This window comes from Lupinus angustifolius, chromosome LG08 (assembly GCF_001865875.1).
Source record: "Lupinus angustifolius cultivar Tanjil chromosome LG08, LupAngTanjil_v1.0, whole genome shotgun sequence".
Taxonomy (NCBI): Eukaryota; Viridiplantae; Streptophyta; class Magnoliopsida; order Fabales; family Fabaceae; genus Lupinus; species Lupinus angustifolius.
Window position 1 is genome coordinate 17,729,197 of NC_032016.1, and position 25,622 is coordinate 17,754,818.

The window sequence follows — 25,622 nt, forward strand, 5'->3', positions numbered from 1 at the left end:
TTGAAATACTATTTCTAGGGAAAAGAATTTGCATATTGGTATTTAATAGTGTAAATCTTTAATTTTTATTATATAAGCGTTATCTGTCATCTATTTCTAAGTAAATGTCATACAGCTAAGTAACAAATAATAAGTTCATATGATAAAGATTCTACAAAATTTAATATTGATTATCGAATAAATTATAAGTGGATAGTGTGAAAAGTTTACGCGTGGATGCAGACTCATTAAACTGTTTACTTTTTAAATAACTTGTTCATTGGAACATGATGAGTAATAAGATTTTCAGTACAAATCATAATTTAAATTCCACACAGATAACACTATACGTCTATATCTCAGGAAAATTCAACCCCATGTTAAGTAATATTCTGTCCCATTTTAATTATTGCGTTATTGTTTTAAGGTTATCCATACATATTAAATTAATCATTATTAAATATGTTAATTACAATGTAAAGTAATGTGATTTTGACTAAAATATCCCTAATAATATTTTTTGAAATTATTAATATTATTTTACTTTTAAGAGAATTGGATTGAGTAATTAATGTATGACAATATAAAACAAAAGGACAAAAAGGAGAAAACGTACTTTTTTAATTTTCTAGAATAACAATATGAAAAAATAAAATTTTATTAAAATAATAATTAAAATGGGTAGTCTTGACTCTTGATTTTGTAAAATATTAGGATAAAGTGAGAAAGTAAAAGTGGATAGAAATTTTACTTCATTAAATAATTTAAAGGTCGGTGCATCCTATGTTTATTTTATTTCAGAAAGATGCTTACCAATTGGTAAGGTAAAATACTTTAACACCAATAATGCATTAAAATTAAACCTATATTTAAATATAACAGATTTAATAAGGATTTAGTTTTTTAATAACTATTACCCGTTAGTCATGGTGCACACTAAACAACATGATCTCCACTCCCACTCTTCCACCCCAATTAACGCCTTAACAGGCACAAGAAGTCTCCCATTCCAGCCTGCGCTTACCTTATTATATATAGTTGATTTTTGATATAAATCATGTGTCAAATTTGTTATATTATCAAATATCAACTAATCAAGTAAGGTTTACCACCAACTATATGAATTAATATGTTTTTTTGTTAGGTACCTGTACATTGAGGTAGGAACATCTTTTGGGTTGTGTATTTGTTCTTCCTAACAAATGTTGCTCCTAGGAGTAATGAATTAATATGTTACCAATCAGACTTTGATCTAGTAGTATAACATGTCACTGGATTCTTAAATAGGTCAAAATGTCATATATTCAATTTCTGAGATACACTTATTGAAATGAACAATAACGCATAAACGAATATCCTTAGCTATAAAAAAAGAATATAAATTAATATGTTGGAATTAGTTTTAGCTTAAGTAAATATCTCATACTTATACCAAGCTTTTTGGAGTTAGAGTTTTATTATTTATAATGATCTTATCTCACTCAATCAGATTGATAAAAAAAAATCATAAAAAAATATGTCCACATCCAATAGTATAAAAAGATATACGGTTAATATATTCTAATAAAATCCTTGTGTGCATACACAATTGAGAATTTTGCCATATTTATCATTGACATACATAATCTTATGTTAAAATAAAACGTCATTAAGAATACAAAATCAAAATATTTCATGATGCCCTACCGAGAAAAGTGCAATGCAACAAGGTGCCAACCAATAACACTAACACATGACTCTCAAATTATAAATACGTAACCATCACTTCACAACTCTTCCATCAAACTACAAACCCATTTCCAAAAATCATAGTTATCTTTACCCCTTCACTCAATTAATCCCTTGCAACCACCATGTCTGAGGAGAAGCACCACCACTTCTTCCACCACAACAAGGATGAGGAGGTTACATCTATAGAGAGTGGTGTTGTTGAAGAAGTTGATTATGAGAAGGAGGAGAAGCACCACAAACATCTTGAGCAGTTTGGTGAGTTAGGTGCTGCTGCTGCTAGTGCTTATGCTCTGGTAATTATCTTTGCTTAATACTATTTTGTGATATTATTATTATACTTCTTAATAATCACTTTCTATATGTCAACGTCCTATATATTAATCATGAATCATTCTTAAGATTAGGGCTAGTTCAACTCCTTAATAATGGTGTCATTCGATAGCTGATTCCACAGTAAGATTAAGGTTTGTTTGCTGTTGTTTGTAATTATTTGCATAATACAAAACTTATCAAGTATGTTTTGCAAAAGATATTAAGATCTAATCATGAATCAAGTGCACCAATAATTGAACTTCGTCTCCTTTTAAGTGGCATATACGCAAGTTACTTTTATAGTGATAATTTGACTATCAATAATCAATACTAGATTAAAAATAAAGTGGTGTAGATAGCACCATTGCCTTTAACTTCCTACAATCTGTGTTTTAAATTACATCATGCAACCACAGTATGATGGTTTCGAGAGTCTTTGCAATAACATCTCGACTATAATAATGGCATTGCAATTGCAAATTAAAATACTGTCACTATAATTTATGACAGCATGAGAAGCACCAGGCTAAGGAAGACCCAGAACATGCTAAACACCACAAACTAGAGGAGGAGATTGCAGCGGCAGCCGCCGTCGCAGCTGGTGGTTATGCCTTCCATGAAAAGCATGAGAAAAAGGAAGCAGAGGAAGAAAATGATGAAGCTCATGGAAAGAAGCACCACCATCTCTTTGGCTAAACATGTTATATATGATCAAGTTGAGCAGCATCATTACCATTTTCTATTTTTACTTTCTTATTATGCCTTTGGCTTATTTGTATCATTTTACTATGTGTCATCAACAACAACAAGGGTGGGTGATTGAATAACTTTGAGTGAGATTGGAGAGTGTTTTATTATTTGGTGTTGCTTCATATATTTGAATATGTATAATTCGTGCTATGTTTAATATATCAGTAATAATATATGTTGGAAAATAATTTGTTACTACTTCTTGTTATTGTCATTTTTCTGCTGTACATTGACCATGGTTGAAGACTCAGTTAATAAGTTAATGTTTCTAAATACAAATGAATGGTGAATGATATATTTATACAGAGAGTCAAAATTTATAGTAGACAAGTTTGAACCTAAGTTTAAGACAAAAGTAGCCAAATTCCTAAGTATCTCAAATGAAGGATCATCTTCAAGTACTCAGGAATAGCAACACTGATGTTGGAATTTAGTTTTCTTTGAGCGACCCTGATTAACTTAAAATTTAGTTTTCTATACACCTTTAGCTCTTTAGTTTTTGGTCAACTCCGTGTCATCAGTTCAAAGCACTTAACATTTTTTTTAATTGGGTAATTGATTGATGAAATAACCAAATGAGTTATGGCAAAAGAAGTATAACACGTTATCGTATCCATTTAGCAAATCTTAATTAAATTGAGTAACAAAAGGGGTTTTGTTTCAAAGATTGTTTGAGAAGACTAATATAAAAGTGAGAGTAAAGGAGTTGAGGATGATAAATTGGATGTGAAGAGATAGAGATTATATGTCTCAAATGGTATTCCACTTTATATCTTAAGTTAATTAGAATGCTACTTTTATTACTTTTTGTTTTTAAAAATTTTCTTTTATACACATGTCAATATGTGATTAGTTTGGGACGTAGAATGAGACATAGTTAGGGACAGGTGATCTATCTGAATGTGAAGAACATGAGATTAAACTTCACTATTCAACCTCTAAATATCCAATATTTTATGACATTAAAAAATATAATCAATCAATTAATTACAATAAAAATATAATCAATTAAAAAATATTTTATGAATTTCTCAACATGAGTTTTTATCTATTTATCAATCATTCAAAAATAGATCACCAATTGAAATAACACATACTCGGTCTATGGAACATTTAATCAATCAAATATATTAAAATTAGGCTTTTAAACATGAAATTTTCGTTGTACATTCAAACTTTAAATCATAATTTGGGAGCTAAACAAGTATTAGATAAAAGGTAGACATAAAAAACAATAAAATAATATTGTAAGTAAATTAAATAGTCAGATTGGACATGGAGAGCTTAAATAGTTAACATCTAATCCTAGGAATGAGTTTAGCTCCTCCCACATAAACCAATGCGTTCAATGTGTGATATTCTTCTCTCTTTTAGGAAATGTGTAAAAGGTTGTTCATCCTTTTCAATTTACTTGTCATGATGATTACAAATTTGGTCTCATATTTATCCTAATTTTAGTGAACATATCTCTTATTATTTTAATTAGATTTACCTTTTCTTTCCATATTTATTTTCTTTGCAGCTGAAATATCTCTAACGATTTTCTTCAGAATTACCTTCTCCTTTCATAATTATTCTATTTTCAATAGATATATCTAGAATGACATAAAAAATTAATCATAGGATTTGATCAATATTTAACTCAATACATGGTATAAATATAGGAATGACATTTATAGAAACTTTTAGAATCCAAAACTGCATAATTATCTTATTATCTAAAGTAATTTTGGTATTTAACAAAAGTGAGGATAACATAAGATGGTAATTGTAAGAAAACAATCATGAAGTTCACCTAATAACCTTTCACTTTATTATAACAGAGAAAGATTGTTTGGCTTTTATCAAGATGGCTTAAAAGCGTGCATAAGTGAAGAGAAAGGAACAGATGCAAACTGTTTAAGCACCCTTTTTCATATACCCCCTAACAAGCATTATATGTGGAAGTAAAGAATATATCCTTTTCCCATTGTCTAAAACTATACAATCATATTCAGACAATGATATAAGCCTCATATATACTTATTATCATGTGCATGTCCTATTACTCATTTGAAAAAACTAACCTTTTACTCTTTTGCACAATTTTTTTATCTTTGTTCTTGTAATAAAATATTATAAACAAAAAATATGGAGCTAGAATTAGGATTCAAAATCACTAAAACTAGAGATGATTTTTCATCTATCTCTGAGTATAGGTTAGCCAAGGACAGAACAGGACCAATCTTTCAGTCTAGAGAAACATCCACCATGTTCATTCTCATTGTCCATCTTAAAGGTTAGTTTATACATTCCATTCTTATGTAACTCATGCATGTCTTTTCTTTCTTATAATATATGTAACTTAGAATAGCAAGTATCTATGAAAACACAGGTTATAAGAAGAATAACATTGGTATTAAGATTAGTGAAGATGGTAGTAAGATATCAATTAGTGGAGAGAAGCCAATTCAGGAAATGTTGATGGTAGGATGGGTTATGTTGAAGAAACAAGTTGAAATAACAGGGTTCAGTAAGGTTTTCAGAATTCCAGATGGGGTGATTTTGGATAGGATCAAAGCGAAGTACGATGAAGACGAATCGATATTGAAGATCGTCATGGCAAAATCGGTAAAAGGAATTTGTGGAGCTAGGATTGAAGAGGTCAAGGAAGAAGAATATGATAGAGGGAAAAGTAAAGGTGATCAAATTCTCAAGAGTGTTGGAGAGACAAGCCAAAAAAGATCTGAAGACTCTGATGTTCGAGGAATCGAGGACAGCGAAAGCATCATCGGGAAGAAGGAAGGGTTGTTGTATGAAAACATGCTGCATGATGCCAATGGGAACATAATTGGAGAGACCAACAAAAGAGAAATAGAATCTAAGTTAGGAATTGAGGATAGGAATAGAGACAAGGTTGGAGAGAAAGAATATGTAGCTATGAAGACATTAGAACTAGAGAAAAATTTAGGTGCAAGTAACCCAGAGAACATTGAAGATGCTAGCCAAGATAAAGAGTTTAAGGTTCAAGAAATGGAGCACAGTGAAAATGTTGTTGAGAAGAAGGAAAGAGTTGGAAATGAAAAGATGCTTGATGATGCCAATGGCGAGATATTCGGACAGATATTCCGAAAAGAAATAGAAGAATATATGTTGGACAGTAAGGATAGAAATGGAGAAAGTGTAACTCAGAAGGTTGGCAAGGAAGGATATGATGTAATGAAAAAATCAGAACTAGAGAAAAATGTTGGTTCAAGCCAAAATAAAGAGTCTGGTGTTATAAAAATGAAGGAAAATGAAAGTATTATGGAGAACAAGAAAGGAGGAATGTCTAACAAGATTGTAGATATTGACAAAAAGGAAATAATTGGAGATAAAGTACAGAAAGAAATAGAAGAATATAGGTTTGAATTTGAGTATGGAAATGAAGAAAGAGTGAAGGAAAAGGTTAGCAAGGCAGCATATGAAACAGTGAAGAAACCAGAAATGAAGCAAAATGAAGGTATAGGTATTCCACAGAACAATGGAGATACAAGTCAAGATAGAGAGTCTGAGGTTATAGAGATGGAGGACGATGGAAGTGTTGTCGGGAAGAAGAGAAAAATGGTAATGGACAAGAGGCTTGATGATGCCGAAGGGAACATTGGAGAGATGGTGCAAAAAGGCATTGAAGATGGAGACGGAGAAAGTGTGAGAGAAAAGGATGGGAAAGTAGGAAGCACAGCAATGAAGACATCACAACAAGTTCATAATCTAGCTGATCATAATCCTAGAAACTTTGGTGGTATAAGCCAAGAAGACTTTGAAGAGTCTAAAATTCAACAAATGGAGAAAACTGAAAATGTTGAAGGGAAGATTGATGGATGGGAAGCTAAAAGTATGCCGGTTAAGGCTATTCCGAAAAACGTATTTGAAGAGAATGACATTGTAAAGTCTAAGAGTGAAACTGAGAATGTTGATCAAGAATCTGTGAGAGAAAAGGCTGGTAAGGAAGAACTTGAAACAATGATAACAGAAAAGGAAGAGGTTCTTGAAAACTTACCAAAAGCTACACTTGAGGGTAGCAAAGGGTTGAATGTTTCGAAGATACAAGAAACTGAATACGTCGATGGAGCTACGGTCATAAGAAAGGGAAATGAGATTGAAAATTTTGTGGAGAAGGAGGAAGGTGAAGAACCTATAAGGATGCATGTGGAAGCAAAGAGGCTTGCTGAGAAGGACGAAACAAAAAATACAAGACAAGAGAGAATTGAAAGGCCTAAGAGTGAAACTAAGGATAGTGATCAACAAAATGTGCAGAAGAATACTGTTAAAGGAGGATTTGAAGTACCAAACAGAATAATTGAAGAGTTTACCAAGCAAGAAGGGGAGAAGTTGTCGGGTGGAGGTAAACGGTTCGAGGTTGCAAAATCGGAAGAATCGGAAGAGGTGATAAAAGAAGCCATGCCTGAAATTGAAAGTTTGTTAGAGAAGGTGGAAGCAGAAGAATCCAGGAAGAGAACTGAGGAAGCAAGTAGGACTACAGATAAAAGGACACTAACTGAGACCTTACAAAAGGAAATTGAGGAATATATCATTGAAAGAAAATCCAAAGATGGAGCAAATGTATCAGACAATATTATCAAAGGAGCTTTTGAAGTATTGGGGAGGGCACAAGAAAAGCTTCCCAAGCAGATGGTGGAGGCAACGGCCGGAGACAAGAAAGATAAAAATGAATATGGTATAGTGAAAATGAAAAGAGGGGGCTCTATAAGGATGCATGTTAAAGCAGAGGAAGCTTTACAGGATGACACAACTGCGGATAGAATTGAAAAAGAAATTAGTGAGCCAAAATTTAAGCCTAGTGATCAACTAAGGGGGAAACAGAAAGTTGATGATATAGAGTTTGATGGAAGCGAAAGACAAAAGTTTCCGGGCATGCTGGAAACAGAAGATTTCAAAGAAAATGCTGCAGAAATTGAACAGCTTGTGAAGAATGTAAATAGAGAGAAATTTGAAAAGATACCAGTGGAAGCTAATGGTGGTTTCAGGAAAGACATGAAAATGCAGACAACTCGAGAAGATAGAGAGAATCCTAAGAGAAGAGTTGAAGCAAGCAATGCTGCAAAAGAAGAGTTTCCTATGAAAATAGTAGATTCAGTACCTAATAGAAGAGACAGACTAAAAGACACAAAGATAAAAGAAGCAAAAGAAGTAAAAGAAGAGTTAGTCAAGCAAAAGAGTGAGAAGAAGATGGAGGAAACTGAAGATGTCAAAGACGAGGGTGCAAAAGCTGAACAATTTGTGAACAAAGTAAAAGGAAAGAAATATGGGAAGATACAAGTTGAAGCAAATGGAGGCTTGATGGAAGATATAACTAAGGAGTCAACACAGACAGACAGAGAGGAGCCTAAGATTCACGCTACGGAAAAAGATCAACAATGTTTGCGAGAAGATATGGGTAAAGAAAGATTTGAAACAAGCACAATAGCAAGAGAGTTTCCTATGCAGATGGTAGATGCACAAGCTAAGAAAAGAGAGGGATCAAATGATAGAGAGATAGAAGAAGCAGAACGGGTCGATGAAGAGGTGGCGAAAAGAAACACGGATGAAACAAAAGTTGTTGGGTCTACAACAAGGGAAAAACTTCAGGAGTTGGGGAATGAAAGAAATACCCAGACTTTCCAGGAAGTACCTGAAGGAAAACATCCAAAACCATTAGAAACAGGAATTCCTGAAAGAGAATTGCAATCTGCTAAAGGCACAACTACATGGGAAAAAGTAGTCAGTATGGAATTTAAGGAGATTGAACAAGGGATTGCAAAAAATAAAACTCTGAAGATGGTGCTGCTACCTCCAGAAAATCAAAGGAATGAGGCTCATGAGTCCGAAAATGATAATGTGAAACAAGTTATTCTAAAGCCGAAAAAACCAAAAGTAGGAGAGGGAGAACAAAGCAATGATAATAGAGAAAGCACTAAGGCAGTTGCAACTATTGAAGATCAAGTGGCTAAATCATTATCAGAACCAAGGTTTCCAATAGCTCAACAATCTGAAGCTGAACAAAAGGGTAAACTGTATGAAGGTTTCAAAGCAAAAGACAAAGTGTCCCTAGAATCACGAAAGGAAGATCCTATATATGATTTGCAAAATTCAATCAAAATGAAGGATAGTCAAGAATCCAATCAAACGGAAACTTTAAAGCAAGAAGATCCTTCGGAAGAACACCAAAAGAAAAGACAACAAGTCAGTAGAAGAGATGAATTTTACGAAGGACAAAAAGTCAAGAAGACAATGCAAGAGAAAAGTGAGGAGCCTAAGAATATTATTGATGATAGAGATCAACAAAATGTGCAATGGGGTATCAGCAAAGGGATTGAAATAGCAGAGACTAAAGTAAAGGAAATGTCCACAGAAAAATGTGTAGCAGATGTAGGACAAATAGCTAAAAGGATTCATACCAAGAGAGACTTCGAAGCAAGGCTTGAAAGAGATAAATTCACAACAACACAAAATGTTAATGATGAGAAGCCCTTGGTAAAGGAAGAGATTAGAAAAGCAGAACCTCCCGAAGCAGTATCTTCACTTCCGAAGGTAACAAGTATGTGGGTGGGACCAAAGAATGAGAATGAAGAGCAACCCTGGAAAGAGTTATCACCTAAAACAGAAGAAATGAAAAGCAAAGGACCTATTGAATTAGAAAAGCATATAATGGAATGGAAATTTCCAAAGATCAAAGAGCATGTACCAGAATCAGCAGAAGATGATGAAGCACCAAAAGTTGCAGCATATCAAGGACCCAAACCATCAAATTTTCAAAGCCCGACATTAACTAAGCAAGCCATTGATAAAGAAAACCAAAAATTAGAAAATGTTGTTGAAGCACATGAAGCATCCAAAGAGTCATCACCTAAGGAAAACACTGAAATAGACTTCAAAGAGTGTAATGAGAGGACGGCAACCGTAGAAAGTGAAGAATTGAAAACTTTGCAGCCACATATCCCTGAAAGTCATTGCTTAGAAGAAAAACAAAAGGCTGATGGGAAAGAGGAAGCAGCTGATGAGTGTAAGTTTCATGGAATATATGAGGATGACACCAAGCCCCCCGCGATTTTAATCGTGGGAGAGAATAATGAGAAAGGATATCAAATGACAAAGAATGTAGAAGATGAGTTGATGAAGGGAGAACATAAAGCAGAAATAGTTCTTGAAAAAAGGGTAGGGCCAAAGGTTACAAAGAGTGGAGAAACTAAAGAGGCTTCGAAACAGCTACTTCAAAGAGAGAGCGCAAAAATAACTCCAACTACTGAAGATAAGAAGCCTCAAATGGAGGATAAGTTTGAACAGTTTGTAGAAAAAATGCATGAAACATGTAGAGAATCAGAAAAAATGATCACTAAATCGGGGATTGTAATAACTCCAAACAAAAGAGTTGAAGAATCACCTCTGCCTCTGAAAATCAAAAGAAAAGAGCCTCATGAATTATCATGGCCTAGGATGGAACATGAAATTGCACCCACAGAAGGCACTACAGAACCACATGTAGTAACAGATAAAGTGACTAAACCATCAAAAATTTCAAGCTCATCATCCACTCAACCTTTTGAAGATAAAGAAAAAGACAGCATAGATGCAAGTCATGATCAAATAGAAACTCTACAACCAGATTCCACCCCTACAAATCAACAATGCAAAAACAAGGATAGTGAAGAATGTGATGGAATACCCGAAACTGAAGACAAAAAGTCCAATGAGCATGACATAGAATTATTAAAGAAGCAAAAAGAGGAAGCAAGTGAAGGGAAAAAGGATGGCACAAAAGGGTCAAAGAAACTACTTGTTCCATTGCTAATGGCAGGATCAGCCCTTCTTGTCTCTTGCATAGTTATCTTTGTTCGCAACAGAAGAGCTAGAAAATGGTAACTTGTGTTCACTAAAATTGTTTCAGATTTTTACTACAGAATGAAATCTTATTCAATGAACTTATGGATATTGTTTGTTTTGCTAGCTGTATTAAGTGGTACTCAAAGTGAATTGAATTTCGCATTACATATCAATTTTGAACTCCAAATTGCATGGAGAAAAGTATGTGGTAGTTTGTTTATCAGTACATGACCACTTCAGGAGGCTACTTAAGGCTACTATTTCTGTTCTTTTGGTAAGTGCTGCGTATTTTCAATTAGGATCCTCTCTAGTACGGGAGAGGAGGGGAGTTCTTTTTTTTTTCTTTTTTTTTTTCAGTTACAAAAGTATTATTTCATTACATATAAAAGGATATAAGTGTCAAACCAAAAATCAGTTGCTTCTTCTTTTGTTTTTCCCGTACTTACCTTTGCCTCTCCGGTAATGAAGAGATCCCTACAATAACAATACTGAAGTTGAAATTTTGATTATTAAGCTCTTATTTCTAGTTTTTCTTATTCCTTTTCTCCCTTTGTAGGTGCTACTATATGGAGAAAAGGTCAAATCTTGTGCAAACCCATTTATTATTTTCATTTATGTGTAAGCCCAAAACTTGGTGTCAATTGTGCTATCCCACAATTTTGATCAAGTTGACCATTATTTCCCATCGGGTTGTTGTAATTGGAAATGGGCAAGCCAGAAAGGAACAAAACAGATGTTGCAGATTCACATAGCTAAATCCTTCAATTCAGCATGATGATAGAACATGTCAATTTAGAATCTGAAAGTGCTACCTCATTCAATCTTCCTATTCTAATGGGATTAGAGCCTAGAGAGGGATCGAACAATGTACATTTACCACGTAACAGATAACTATGATATAGATTACTAGAAATTGCCATGGTCTCCATGAATATAAAAGTATATACTTTGGTAATCTAACAATAATGTTGAGTTATTTAATATTTTCTTATACAATATCATAAGTTTAATCTGTGCCTTGTGGTTGTGGCTTGTGTAATGCTTTTACCAAACCAATGTAATAATAGTCTCAAACTATAATATAATAACAGTTCTGTGATTTTACCAAATCAAAAAGTTGTTCTCCTCTGGTTGATAACCTATAATACCTTTTGAGCATTTTACAGTAGAAAATTACAGAGACCACCACAATATCTTGCAAAATTTCAATCTTAAAAGGCAAATGGTGATAGGAAAAGAGATCAAATGTTTTATTGATAAACATAATTTATAATAAAACATTATGACATTGTTCGACTTATATAGTCAATTTTACCTAATAAAATAAAGGTTTAGTTGTTATATATTTTAATGAAATCATGAACCGTACCAATTAAATTAATTTACATGTTTGATTGAGATTCAAGTTCAAATTTAAAAACATGTTTTTTATTATTATGATTAACATTATTATTTATCATTGATTTGAAAGAAAATGTTGGATGATAAATATCATCATCATTTATCAATTAACATAAATTATAACAATAAAAAACAATCAATCACCATCTTGTTTAGAAATCAATTAATTGTTAGAATCAGAATGCATCTGATGCATTCCTATATCCTCCTGTTTTGGTGATAACAATTTATTATTCATTGAATACATTCACTATTTTTCATTTTCCCTTCAAACATGAGGCTAAACTCAACTATGGTTACATATTACATACACTGAAGCTACAAAAACATCTTCATAATGGAACTATTACTCTGATGACACCAATTTATCATCACCCACAACATCTGCTATGAATATGCTACCAGAATCACACCATCCACCCAAAATATCTTTGTTGGAGCACTGCAATGTAAAATACAATATTAGGAAGAATCAATTTCCCACACAAAAATGACAGCTCGGTGTAAGAAACTCCCACCTAATGGGAGTATAAGAGGGTAGATGTACACATTCTTACTGTCGCAAGTGAAAAGGTTGTTTCCAAGATTTTAACTAATGACCTCAAGGTCACAAGGTAAAATATCGGAAGAATAAAATAGAATCTATATTAGCCTACATTAGTTATGTGCTTGGCACATCCAGAGATGAAAACTAACAAAGATGGAAAGGATAAGTAAAAAGAGGCAGATAACTAGTCATCATTCATGTTTAGATGCATTGATAATTTTCAGTTCCTTTCTTTCAATTTATCATCATGTCTTCTCCTGCCAACACATCTGGAGTACTTTAAGGCTTCGCTTGCAAGTTAGGTTTTGAAGGGAAAGAGAAGACTTGAGAATCATGAAATACACGTGAAATGGCTTTGAAACCTCCCCTTTCCCTTCTTTTTCTTCCAAAACCCAGCTCTCAAGCAGACACAGGTCTCTTTGCGAGTTGGGTTTTGAAGAGGGAGGAAAATAAATTAAAGACTTGAGAGCCATAAAATACACTGATGAGATAGCTTTGAAGTCTTTTGTGTCTCTTCCTTCCCTCCAAAACTCAACTCGCAAACAGACCCTAAGGCGTTTAACAACTCTACAATGGTTTATTCATATCATAATGTCACTTGACATCGAAAGAATACCTGATTGCATGTGCTAAAGGTTCATGCTAAATCCCCTAACCTCAGACCCACCCTTACTTTTTATTTTTTAGCTCATGAAAGTTTCAAGTAAAAAAAGAACCATTCATCCTTGAGGGCTGAGTTTTAGAATAACTCAATAAACAGTAGCTTGACAAGAAACCTTCATCACAAGTATGGTATTTGTGGAGCATTGATGTGGAAATTTCACCTACTACATACACATATGTTAAGAAGTAAAAAGGTACTCTTTGTTGTAGGCATGATCCTGAATATCTATTGGTTATAAGATGTGGGTATATCAGCATGTAGTGAGTGGTAGTGTTTCACCTATGTTGGATGCACTTGTGTGGGAGCATGAACATGCAGTGTTTTTTTCCATCTTGTCTAATATTTATTGTTAGTAAATTGTGGGTGGATGCAATTGGTTATATCTGGTCCTAACCAACTTCATGAGTGTGGTGATAGCCATACACAACTAATTGTGGTGATGGTGGAAACTCAATAGAATGTAAGCAACATTAAGCTGTGGAATATACAGTCTTATCAAGGGATATACACAAAATATATCAGAAAAGTGCATAACATATTTTTAAGTAATTTCACAACTGAGTAAAAGTGCAAGTGTAAATTTCTTCATTTCAAAGGAAACCAAGTAAGAACATTATTACACTAAAAGGTAAATGAAATTCTGGTAACTGATAAAAAATCAAAATGCATGAAATTCTGCAATGTATATCTGCAAAAGAACTTTTAAATACCATACCTTACTAAAGCCAAGCCAGTTTGAATCTCCTCTAAAGGAAAATATTTTTTTGTTTTCTTTCCACTGTCCACAAAAGACCTGCATTTTTTATCCAAACTGTAGAGCATTACGACCATCCACATTAATGTGATCAGCATGGTAAGTTACCGAAAATCAGCTTAAATTAAGCTGCTTTATTATTCTGCACAGGTTGCTTTAAGCCTTTAATACATCTGACACATTAAATATTAAACACTTTTTGCATGGAAGAGCAATGTCTAAAGCCTCTAATAATAGCGAACATATCCTTGCAATAAAATCCGTGCAAAACCAGTTTTACACAGAAAAAAGTTGTCGTGCCAAAGTAGAAAATGCTTTCGCAGACATAGATCATGCTTGAAGAAATAGAATGCTTGGGCAGGGGTGTTTTTAATGATTTATATGTTTTTGTAGGTCATTTTCAATTCCTATTAATCAGATATTTTTTTGATTCACTTTTCTCAATAAAGCCTCTACTAGTCTTCTTGTCTTACGTAATTTTCATTTATCCAAACCTCATTTGGTTCACTCCAACTTTCTAATGCATAATTTGTTCATAACATTATTTTTCTTAAAGGCTTAAAAGTGTTTAGTCACTGTAATGTTGAGGTCTTTTGATTTTTGTATTTGTAAAAAAAAAACAATTTTAGTCAAAGTCCCTGCCATTGGCCATAGTTTGTTAAATGTTGATGCGAAAGGGAACAAATCCAAAACTCAAACAAAAGGGCCAAATCCAAAACACCAACACATTCTAAACACAGTGCCACATCAGCACTTAACTCATTCTAAGGTTTGGTTGGTATTTTAGGTTACCAAATTGGTCCACTACTCATTATTTATTTTCGTATGCTTCATTGTTTTTATAAGTTCTTATGCCTCATTATCTCTTGAACTTAGTAATCGTTATACATTGGCGTAAAAATATTAAAAAAAATTACCTCATGATCAACCCCTTGAATATAGATATAGTCGGGGTCAACTATAGAGAAAGCCAGCCCTGTTATCTGCAGTAAAAATGAAAGTATAGTCAATTACTGTCACCTGTAGCAAAAAATCTGCAGTAATAATGAAAGTATAGTTCTGAATGAATAACACTACAGATGAACTTGAACACAATGATGACATGATAAAGTTAAAGCAATTGGCAAACGCTAGATAGATTCCATAGTTAAAAGTCGAACACAGTTGACACATGTTGCAATGATAACCCCCTCCATATTCCTATACCAATGTTCCCATTCCCAAAATATTCCATTAATGATCTAAATTTTAAAAGATTAAAGTTATCCCTCTCTTCTCGAAACCATGTGATCACTTTAGATGTTACTTTGTACAGCAGATTATTCACTTCGATTGTCCTGAATCTGACTTGACCGGAAAAATATCTTCCATACTCACCATTTGTAACCCAAATATAGAGTACATTCAGAAGCTGCATGGCAAACAACAAAATGTATCGAAAACCTTATATCGGAACAAGAAATGACCATTGGATAATATCAAATGTTTTAAATTGATGTTGCCATGATATTGGCTACCCTATGTCATAGAGAAATTACAAATGCACCTAAACGAAGGAAGGAATTCAAAGGTGAATCATTCGCCATATGTCTAATTTAAACTTATAATATACAAGATTAGGGGGTAGTTTATCTTTTAAAAAAACTGAGGACACAATAAAAATCATTCTTGTTATTAGAGATTAAGAGTTAGTTATTGTTATTCTTTTTCTGCTGAGTAAATTGGCATATTTGTCACATGCAAAATATGTCAATTTATCACATGCCTAATTGGTTGTTAGGTTGTTAAGGTCAGTAACTACCTTATGTAGTTACTAGTTTGTTCATTCTGTTTTGCTTTCCCTTTATTTAAAGGGACAAGCTATTTCACTGTAAGTTGAGTTGTTTTTCAATAAAAGCTTGAAGTATATTCAATTTCAAGATTCCTTCTTTCTATTTTCTTTATCTTTTCACACTACAAAAGCAAACATGGTATCAATCGCCCTTATGGTCACTGCCATAGATCCTTCCTCTCTACCACCTTCCCATACCTCTATTCTTCCTATTCGAGCAGTATCTCCATCACTTTTACTTCTTATCCCCTCTGCTAAACTCAGTGAGAAAAACTATCTCACTTGGAGCCAATTTATGGTCTCTGTCCTAAAGTCAAACAGAGCCATAAGATTCATTCATCCCACTGAAATTCTACCAAAATTCTTGTCTGACTTTGACTGCACTCATCATCACATTAACCCCACATATCTCAGTTAGGAAGAGCAAGACCAGACTGTATTTGCTTGGATTCTTAACTCCATCTCTGAATCATTACACACCAGAATTATTGGTTGTACATCATCCTCTCAATTGTGGGATGAACTTCACTCTTTTTGCAATGCCCACACCAAAGCTAGAAGCAGACAACTTAGGGCTCAATTGCGCAACATATCTCAAGGCAGCAACAACATTTCATAATATTTTTCAAGAATCAAATCCATCACTGACTCCCTAGCATCTATAGGAACACCTATATCAATTGCTGAGCACATAGACTATATTCTTGATGGACTAGGTGAGGAATTTCAAACTGTCATCACTGCAATTGAAAGCCAGATTAACCCACCTTCTATCAATGAACTTGAACAATTCCTCTTGACATTTGAGTCAAGACTCATCAAGAACAAGCACAAAGCAGTCTCTGATGCTTTGTCAGCCAACATTGCCACTATACCCACATCACATTAGTCTACTGAATCTGGATCAAATCATGAACACTTCAATCCTAACTTTCCCCCAACAACATCCCCTCCTACCCATACATATGACTCAATTCCTAATTCCTTCAACAATGGATCAAGGAGGGGTCATTCAAACAGAAGAGGTGCAAGATTCAACAGAGGTAGTAGATCCTCAAATGGGTTTGGAAGCAGCTTTTTTTGCACTCACTGCAACAGACTTGGCCATGACATAGCTTGGTGCTACTTTGCCCCCTACAATATACCCAATCCTTACCCTGCTTATCCCTACCCTTACCCTACCTCTCAATTTATCAACACACAAACCCACACTCCCTTCTCCAGAGGACCAAGACCTGACCACAACTTCTCCAAACTTGCCACTCAATATATTGCCCAAAACTATTCCACTTCCTCTGCACCATACTATCCTTACTACCCATCTCCTATGCCTAACCCTAGACCTATTGTGCCTCCTCATCCCTTCCATGGGCCTCAACATCCTCACGCACCTGCCTACCCACCCTATGCCATGAATGTAACCACTGGAGAATCAGATACCAAGCACTCATTGTGGTTCCCAGATTCAGGTGCCACCAACCACATTACCTCAGATCCTACTCTAGTTCACCAAACAACAGAACAATTTGGTCTTGAACGCCTCTACATGGGTAATGGCACAAAAGAACCTATTTCTTGCAGTGGAACCACCACATTTCCTTCTCCTTTATACCCTCATATGTCTTTATCCTTACATAATCTTCTTCTTGTGCCTACTATCATAAGAATCTAATTATTGTCTCTCAATTTGCTAAAGATAACAATTGCTATTTTGAGTTTCATCCTAATGAGTGTTTTGTCAAATCACAGGGTTTTAATACCATTCTTCTCAAAGGGTCCCTTACCTCTGAGGGTCTCCAAAAAGTCAGCCTGTTGTGCCTTCATTCCCACTTCAACTAGGCAGCTCAAGTCACCAGCTTTAGATAGTCTTAGTTCTAGACATTTTTCTACTCATTTTTTATGGCATTGTCGATTAGGACATGCACACACATCTGTTGTAAACACTATCCTTTCAGTTTGTAAAAATCCTCATTCAAATAAAAGTATCTCTGATTTCTGCAATGCATGCTGCTATGGCAAATCTCATAGAATTCACTCTCCTAACTCCACTACTTCTTACTCTAATGCCTTTGACTTGCTTTATCTAGACTTATGGGGTCCTTCACCAGTTGTCTCTGAATCTGGTTTTAAATACTATCTCTCTATAGTAGATGCCAAAACCAAACACACTTGGATATTTCTACTTAAAGAGAAATCTGAAACTCTAACCATCTTCAAACATTTTAGCAAACTGATCCTTACTCAGTTTAACAAAACCATCAAAGATGTTCAAACTGATGGGGGGGGGGGAATTTTGACCATTTACTTCCGACCTCTCCAACCTAGGCATCTGACACAGATTATCCTGTCCCTATACTCATCAGCAACAAGGCACAGTGGAGAAAAAACACAGACATATAGTTGAAACAGGTCTAACCTTACTAGCCTATGCTGGTCTACCCCAAACATTTTGGGAATATGCCTTCACTATAGTTGTGTTTCTTATCAATAGACTCCCCTCTGCCACCCTCAATAATAAATCCCCTCATTACAACCTATATGGAACTGCTCCAGACTATACAACTCTAAGGGTTAGTTTGGGAGTTGGATTTTGGAGGGGAAGGAATGGAAAGGGAAGGCTTAGGAGCTATGAAATACACTTGTGAGAAGACTCCCAAGCCTTCCCTTTTCCTTCCCCTCTAAAGATGTTAAATTCAATGAATCTGCCTTTCCTTTCAAAAACCTTTCCAAACCTGGTTCTCCCATCATCCCTGATCATTTATCCTCCTCTCTAACCAGTTCATCTAACCACATCCATACCTCTCACATTAACCATGCACCTACAAATTGTACAGAAACAATAACCTCATACAATCAAATTAACCCTTCCCTTTCTCCCAATCTTAACCTTACTACTAACTCTGCAAACTCTAGTCATAACCCTGTCATCTCACCTTCCTCTGACTTACTCACAACCACTGCATCTAGTTCATCCTCCTACACTCCAGGTCCAAGGATGGCATAAATAAGTCCCCATCCTACCTAGTCTTGTAAGCCTATTTCTTGCTCACACTGAACCCTATACTCCCAAAGAGGCCCTTCTTAGTCCAGTAAGGAAAAGAGCAATGCAAGAAGAATATGATGCCTTGCAAAAGTTGGGAACTTGGTCCCTAGGTGCCTTACCTCCACACAAGAAGGCCATTGGCTGTAAATGGGTATTTAGGATTAAAGAAAATCCTGATGGGTCAAGCAATAAGTATAAAGTTAGACTTGTTGCAAAAGGCTTCCATCAGCTTCCAGGAATTGATTACAATGAGACTTTTTCTCCTGTGCTGTCACTTATGGTTGGTCTCTTCAACAGCTTGACATAAATAATGCATTCCTAAATGGTGTTCTTAATGAAGAGGTGTACATGACCCAACCTACTGGTTTTCATAATGGTGACAAGATCACTGTTTGCAAGTTAAATAAGGCATTATATGGTCTCAAACAAGCTCCTAGGCAATGGTTTGAGAAATTCAAAAGCACTCTCCTTCAGTTGGGATTTCAGAACAGCAAATGTGATAATTCCCTATTCATCTCTCTCACTAGTACATACCAACTTTTTTTCTTAGTCTATGTTGATGACATAATCATCACTGGGTCATCAAACTCAAAAATAAACTCAGCATTGCCTTTGCACTCAAGAAACTAGAAAATTTGGACTATTTTCTAGGAATTGAGGTTAAACATATTAAGAATGGTTCTCTATTTCTCACTCAAACCAAGCATATCAGACCTACTCAGAAAAGCCACTATGGAATCTGCCAAATCTAGCATCACTCATATGGCAACCACTTGCAGGCTAACCAAAACTGAGTCCAAAGCCTTTGATAACCCTACTATGTACAGGTCAGTAGTTGGAGCCCTTCAATATGCCACAATCACTAGACCTGACTTAGCTTATAGTGTCAATAGTGTGTCAATTCATGGGCAATCCTCTGGAACAACACTAGGTTGCTGTCAAAAGGATCCTGAGATATCTTCAAGGAACTCTTAATCTTGGCATACATCTCAAACTTGTTGTTTCTAATTCCTCTCTTCCTATTACCCTAACAGCTCTATGTGATGCAGATTGGGCCATTGATCTTGATGACAGGAAGTCCATATCAAGGGCTCGTTTATTTCTAGATCCAACACTGAAGCTGAATACAGAAGCCTTGCTCTTGCTGCTCAAGAGATGATTTGGGTTGAATCCTTATTTTCTGAACTCAAGATCCCACATCAAGTTCCTCTTATTCTATGTGATAACTGTGAGCATTTCTCACAATCCTGTTCTTCACAACAGAACAAAACACATAGAACTTGATCTTTTTTTTGTAAGAGATAGAATTCAAGCAAAGTGTATTCAAGTGAAACACATCCCTTCTGAATTTCAGACAGCTGATGTGCTCACCAAGCCTTTGGCCACTGATAGGTTTCTAACCCTAAGGAAGCAACTCGGAGTTGTTGACTCAGCATCCTTAGTCAACTACCCTCAGTTTCAAGGGGGTATATTAGAGATTAAGAGTTAGTTATTGTTATTCCTTTTCTGCTGAGTAAATTGGCATATTTGTCACATGCAAAATATGTCAATTTATCATATGCCTAATTGGTTGTTAGGTTGTTAAGGTCAGTAACTACCTTATGTAGTTACTAGTTTGTTCATTCTGTTTTGCTTTCCCTTTATTTAAAGGGACAAGCTATTTCATTGTAAGTTGAGTTGTTTTTCAATAAAAGCTTGAAGTATATTCACTTGCAAGATTTCTTCTTTCTATTTTCTTTATCTTTTCACACTACAAAAGCAAACACTTGTTTAACAAGAAATATCTGTTCTTCAATATTGCAATTTCTTTAAAAGCAATTGTTGAAATTATTAGTCCATTACCGACCTCATATTTAGAACAGTTCACCCATCTAGATGAATGCCTCCATCTACAGTAAGATATAATATCCAGACAAGAGTTAAAAATAAAACAAAATAAAAGAACAGTAATTATGGATTGTACTCTATTTAAATTGGTGAAATATGTCAGACTACAAGTGATGAATACTGAACCATTTTTCTATTTGTTTTATACAGAAAGCAAAACAGCAGGCTAACCTACGAGGATCATAAACAGTCACAGTACGGTCAGCTCCACCCACAGCAATATTACCAGTGGAAGAACTGCAAACAGCATACAAGTTATCGCCAGGAATGCCACAAATTCGTTGTACACAACCACCGTTTTCTTTCATTCTCAAGTCCCATATAGAGAGCTGTCATTATATTAACAGATGAAGCACACAAATATATACAAAGAAAAACATAAGGAAGAACTCATTATAAAAATAAAACATTATCAAACTATAACCAATTTACCTGGCACTCTTCAGTAATAGCTAACATAGAACTTTGATTTCCATTTCCGAGATATTGCATATAGTTTAATGAAGTAGGGGACCAGAGTCTGCAAGATAACACATTAACTAAAAGGAATGTAATAAAGAAACATTAACAAATACAAAATTTAATAGACATTTCCTTTCAAACATGAACTTAAAACCAAAGTTTCTCCTTAGTAATAACTTATTTGTGATCTTATCAGTTATCTGATCGTCATTATTCTGCATCTCATAGTATACCCCCAAAAGATTCTTCTATTTTATGTTTGTCTTCCTTGTTACCATCTTTTGCTATAGTCTCTTCACTACTCATTTCAAACATGAACATAACAAGATTTTTTTTCTTTTTCAAATTGTTTCTTGTAAATGGAAAATAGCCTGTTTTTTTTTGCTCTTATCTATAGTCAACTTTTTTTTATCTTTTGTACAAATTAGAAATGGAAATTGCATATTTTATTTCAAAATACTTTTTTAGTTGATTGTTAAACGATAACTGTAAGCCGAAGATTATTTCTTATTCGACTAATAAAATTCGTATACTTTTGATTTCTTGGGTATTTGTTAAAATAAATAACAATGCCCATTGCACAGGAACTAAACTATTACACCAACTAAAACAAGGGAAGAAGAAACAAACACATCAGGTTTAAAATGAATAACACAATTCTTGTCACTGAAAATAAATAGACAAAAGAAACACTGAAAACAGTTCCATTTAGGATACCTACAAGAATATAACTATGAGAATTTGATTATTGTAGCACTAAAGCAATCATATGACATATTGCGCAGCAGTATAACTGGGTTGGGGAGGGAGAGAATCAGTTTATCTATCATGCCAAATGTTTTTAGGTGCATGTCAGTATGTCACAAATAGTGCAACAATCAGATGGAAGGAATTACAACAAGAATGAAAGATGGAGAAGTAAACCTAGGAAAATACTTAGTTTTACCTCCACAAAATTTAACCTAAAAAGAAAGTTATCCAAGTATTATAGACAATTCTTACGGTCGTAATGTGCGAATGTGGATGTCTTGGTCATAAACATCAACGGTTTTGCAAAAGCTACGGGCAACAGCTGCCTGTATAAAGGAACCACTAAAAACAATTAGGGAAAACCATACATAGGGCACGGCGGCAGGCAACAGTCACAGATCAGAGCTTAGAGTAAACAGTTTCTTTATGTTTTCTTATTCTTTTAACCTAACAATAAAGTTCCTTAATTCAAAAACATCTATCAACCAAATATTTTCATGAAAAAGCTTGTCAAACTCAAATTCAGATCACAGCTTATGCTCCTTTCTATTGTTTTTCTCATGATGAAAAACTCTCAAACTCTCATGCCTGTTTAATATTACCAATGTTGAATTACCCTAAACCATTAGTTTGGCACAGAAAGAGCTCACCATAGACCATTGATCCGGGCTAAAGCAGAGTCCTGACCAACTTCCTTCCCCGATACCATTATCATGAGGCAATACTGAATATGTAAGCCTGTCAATATCTGCAGATTAGCAGAGATACAATCAACTCCACTACATCAGTGATAACATTTAAGAGCGAATTTTAAATATCAGAGATGGAAAATGCTAGATACCCTGGCACCTAAAATTAAGCTATTGAATTCGATGGATGGGTGATACTTGCCATTTGGTCTTATCCAACATTTACGCTTAGATTGTGGCAATTTTTTTTCAATTGGTTTTTATGTTGTGTAGCACTACTTCTCAATCAGAAAAGCCAATAAAATAAATAGAAAAAGTGCAGTTCATGCTTACTAACCAATTCTATTTTTATGAGGACACATTTGTTTGGCACCGTGCTGTTTACTAACCAAATGGTAGAAGGGATCATTTGGGTAAATCCAATAAGTAAACCAATAAACAAGCATGTTATTTACAATAAGTCAATAACTCAATCAAAACAATAAAAGGGCGGCACAGTGCACGAGACATCCACTTAGTGGAGTCTAGGAGGGTAGATGTAAGCACCCTTACCCCACAAGTGGAGAGGTTGTTTCCAAGATTTGAACATGTGACCTCATGGTCACTAAGCAACAACCTTACCATTGCGTCAAGCTCACCCTCTCAATCAAAGCAATATTGGAGGTAAAAGTGTTTTGAGGATCCTTTTACCAATAACTTGGCAATTTCTTGTTCAAGTGCTCAGTTGCCAAACTTGGAATTTCAAGCAATAGTTTGCGTTTTTGAAGTCAGTAAAATGAGATTTAATCCATATGAAAGACTAGCATTTTAAAAAGGTTTTAGGTAGCATGGCCCCAAATCTACGAAGGAAAATCAACAGATGCACCTAGCAAACAATCAAATATTATAGCCTAAAAGTAAAACATACTTTTTCTTGTTTTGGAAATTGGAATAGGCAATACAAAATCCAGCTTTACCAAAATCTTTTGCTAAAAATATTTGTAAATGAAGGCCAGTGTATTTTCTTAATCAAGGCAAAGTTCAACTTATAATCAATTATCGTTACAAGGAAAGTGGGAATGATCAAAGTAAAAACAAAGAACTACCTTTACCACAAGTATCTAGTTTAGATACAATAAGATGACCGTAGGAATCCACACTTCCCAATATTAAGAAACCATGACCTGAAAAGCATAGCAAGTTTAAATACAGATTTGACATACTGATGCAAACTATGCTCGAAGAAACATTTTATTATAATTTATAATGTAGCTAAACAAAGTACTAAAGGAAGAATCATGATGCAAAATCACATACTCTCTGCATCGGCAAGAACAATACTCTGAATTTCTGAACGATGAGGGCAGCGATTGACTAACGAAGAGGCAATAATCTACAAATGGACATATAGAAAACATGATTAGAGCATAAAGCATGTATATTTGCTTTATGATAAATGAGACTCTTTACCTCAGTGTGTTCAGGTATCAAAAGGCTGTCTTTCCCTTTGGTCACTGACGATTCTTCCAGAGCAACCTACAGATTAAATATGAACGTGATTGATTTAAAAAGAAACCATCGATTGTAGAAATAAACCAATGACATTTTGCATTTCAAATCATGATACCAATTCCACTGACAAACAACAATAGTCACTCCCCAACAATATTATTCAGTCCCAAGTCTCTAGTATGTCATCACCGATTTGGACCCATCTTAGGTGGTGGTGTTTGGTATAAAGAATGTTTTCTAGCTAGGGATGTGATGCATAAGTTCCATTCCATGTTTAGTTGCAGTGTTTGCCTGATATAAAACTATAGTCACATGATATGCGGTTCTCCTTGGTATTGGTACCTTGTACGCAATATGTCACCCGGTCAAATACTGATACATTAAGGTATATTTAGTAGGGATTCTATAGCTTCCTGCACATTCGTTCCTAGTGTTGTTTTTTGTAGGTTTGAATCAAACTTTGCTTCACCATAGGAAAAATACTCAAAGATAAAATTCTTTCTTGTTTGTTGTAACTCACTCATGTAAGTGGGTGTACATCACCAATTACTAAATATATTGATGTTATAAATGTGAAAACTGCAAAATCATGATGACCCAAGAGAGACAAATAAATGAAGTGTTAAGAGTAAGATAGAAAAGTATACATTGATGTTATAAATGTGAGAACCAGAGGCAATGTAGAGAAAACAAGAAGATGGGTCATCCTGGCTAACCTGGTAAATAAAGAAAGTTAGAGACTTTGAATGAAAATAAAGACAAAAAAGAGAGAAAGTGAAGTAGTAAAGATACATGGAGAGCAAGACGAGTAGATTGAAGGCTTCCAGGTGAAGGATTCTGAAGAAGAGTGGAAGGAATTATTGCTTTCTTCACACACTTGGCTTCCAACATCACTTTCTCTGTTTCAGTTCATAACAAAACACAACAGAGGTCAAGTGGCGACAACATAAGACTCTGATTACACATGTCATGGGTTTTTGCCTCTTCCATTTGGGCCTATTAATTGTTAATGTTTTTCACACGCTGTATTGTTTTTTTTGTTTACAATGTAGTCTCCTTTTTTTTTTTTTTTGTACTACTAATTACTATGGTATTCTTTATTTATTTATTTTTGTAAAGAACTAATTCATTTTTGAGTTGGTGGTTGTTTCATTCAACAAGTGTCATTTCCAAAAATTGAACTTTTGACTTTGAGAATCCAATAGATCTTACACCACTAGATCAGCGCATTGAGTAAATACAAGAATGTTGATCCTAACTTTGTTGTTTAATGTAATATTACTTCTATTAATCATAAGGCAAATGAATATTATTATTTAATGCTAACATTTTATCCTTACGTGTTTAGATTAACTATAAAAAAACAAGCTTAATTGCACTTTCTCGTCTCTCTCTTTTTTATTTTATGATTATGTGATCTTAATCTATTATTTTATGAGAAAAATATGTATGCTCTGATAGTGTAAAAATATTTATATTATTATATCGT

At 34.5% G+C, this 25,622-nt stretch overlaps 3 protein-coding genes across 7 annotated transcripts; 2 read left to right on the plus strand and 1 right to left on the minus strand.

Moving 5' to 3' along the window:
* Positions 1,737-2,979, plus strand: LOC109353667 (abscisic stress-ripening protein 2-like). Its single transcript, XM_019596015.1, has 2 exons — positions 1,737-2,003; positions 2,533-2,979. Exons 1-2 carry the CDS (start codon positions 1,833-1,835, stop codon positions 2,716-2,718), a joined length of 357 nt encoding a protein of 118 aa, XP_019451560.1. The 5' UTR covers positions 1,737-1,832; the 3' UTR covers positions 2,719-2,979.
* LOC109355053 (trichohyalin) lies at positions 4,655-10,858 on the plus strand. 4 transcript variants are annotated; one of them, XM_019597966.1, is made up of 4 exons: positions 4,655-5,050; positions 5,147-8,244; positions 8,290-10,649; positions 10,739-10,858. In XM_019597966.1, the coding sequence occupies exons 1-4, from the start codon at positions 4,903-4,905 to the stop codon at positions 10,761-10,763; spliced, it is 5,631 nt and encodes a 1,876-aa protein (XP_019453511.1). In that variant the 5' UTR covers positions 4,655-4,902; the 3' UTR covers positions 10,764-10,858. The 4 variants fall into 4 exon arrangements, with proteins under 4 accessions (XP_019453511.1, XP_019453509.1, XP_019453512.1 ...); XM_019597964.1 differs by having other exon boundaries at positions 5,147-10,649; XM_019597967.1 differs by lacking the exon at positions 10,739-10,858 and having other exon boundaries at positions 5,147-10,258; positions 10,314-10,480.
* LOC109355309 lies at positions 12,164-25,090 on the minus strand. Of its 2 annotated transcripts, XM_019598392.1 has the most exons (13): positions 24,926-25,090; positions 24,781-24,849; positions 24,092-24,157; positions 23,939-24,014; positions 23,728-23,805; positions 22,604-22,701; positions 22,206-22,279; positions 21,174-21,261; positions 20,913-21,070; positions 20,701-20,743; positions 14,898-14,963; positions 13,942-14,019; positions 12,164-12,457 (listed from the first exon to the last, which is right to left on the minus strand). In XM_019598392.1, exons 1-13 carry the CDS (start codon positions 25,022-25,024, stop codon positions 12,362-12,364), a joined length of 1,089 nt encoding a protein of 362 aa, XP_019453937.1. In that variant the 5' UTR covers positions 25,025-25,090; the 3' UTR covers positions 12,164-12,361. The 2 variants fall into 2 exon arrangements, with proteins under 2 accessions (XP_019453937.1, XP_019453938.1); XM_019598393.1 differs by lacking the exon at positions 24,781-24,849 and having other exon boundaries at positions 24,850-25,024.

Bases quoted from the DNA above. Each gene is read 5' to 3' on its own strand.
- LOC109355309 (XM_019598392.1), bottom strand. From the start codon at position 25,024: ATGTTGGAAGCCAAGTGTGTGAAGAAAGCAATAATTCCTTCCACTCTT. The intron at 21,262-22,205 runs GTAAGAATTGTC...GTTATCTTGCAG, and splicing joins CACATTCGCACATTACGACC to ACTCTGGTCCCCTACTTCAT. The intron at 14,020-14,897 runs GTAATTTTTTTT...TAAAAAATGCAG, and splicing joins TTCAAGGGGTTGATCATGAG to GTCTTTTGTGGACAGTGGAA.
- LOC109353667 (XM_019596015.1), top strand. From the start codon at position 1,833: ATGTCTGAGGAGAAGCACCACCACTTCTTCCACCACAACAAGGATGAG. The intron at 2,004-2,532 runs GTAATTATCTTT...AATTTATGACAG, and splicing joins CTGCTAGTGCTTATGCTCTG to CATGAGAAGCACCAGGCTAA.
- LOC109355053 (XM_019597964.1), top strand. From the start codon at position 4,903: ATGGAGCTAGAATTAGGATTCAAAATCACTAAAACTAGAGATGATTTT. The intron at 5,051-5,146 runs GTTAGTTTATAC...ATGAAAACACAG, and splicing joins TCTCATTGTCCATCTTAAAG to GTTATAAGAAGAATAACATT. The intron at 10,650-10,738 runs GTAACTTGTGTT...TTGTTTTGCTAG, and splicing joins AACAGAAGAGCTAGAAAATG to CTGTATTAAGTGGTACTCAA.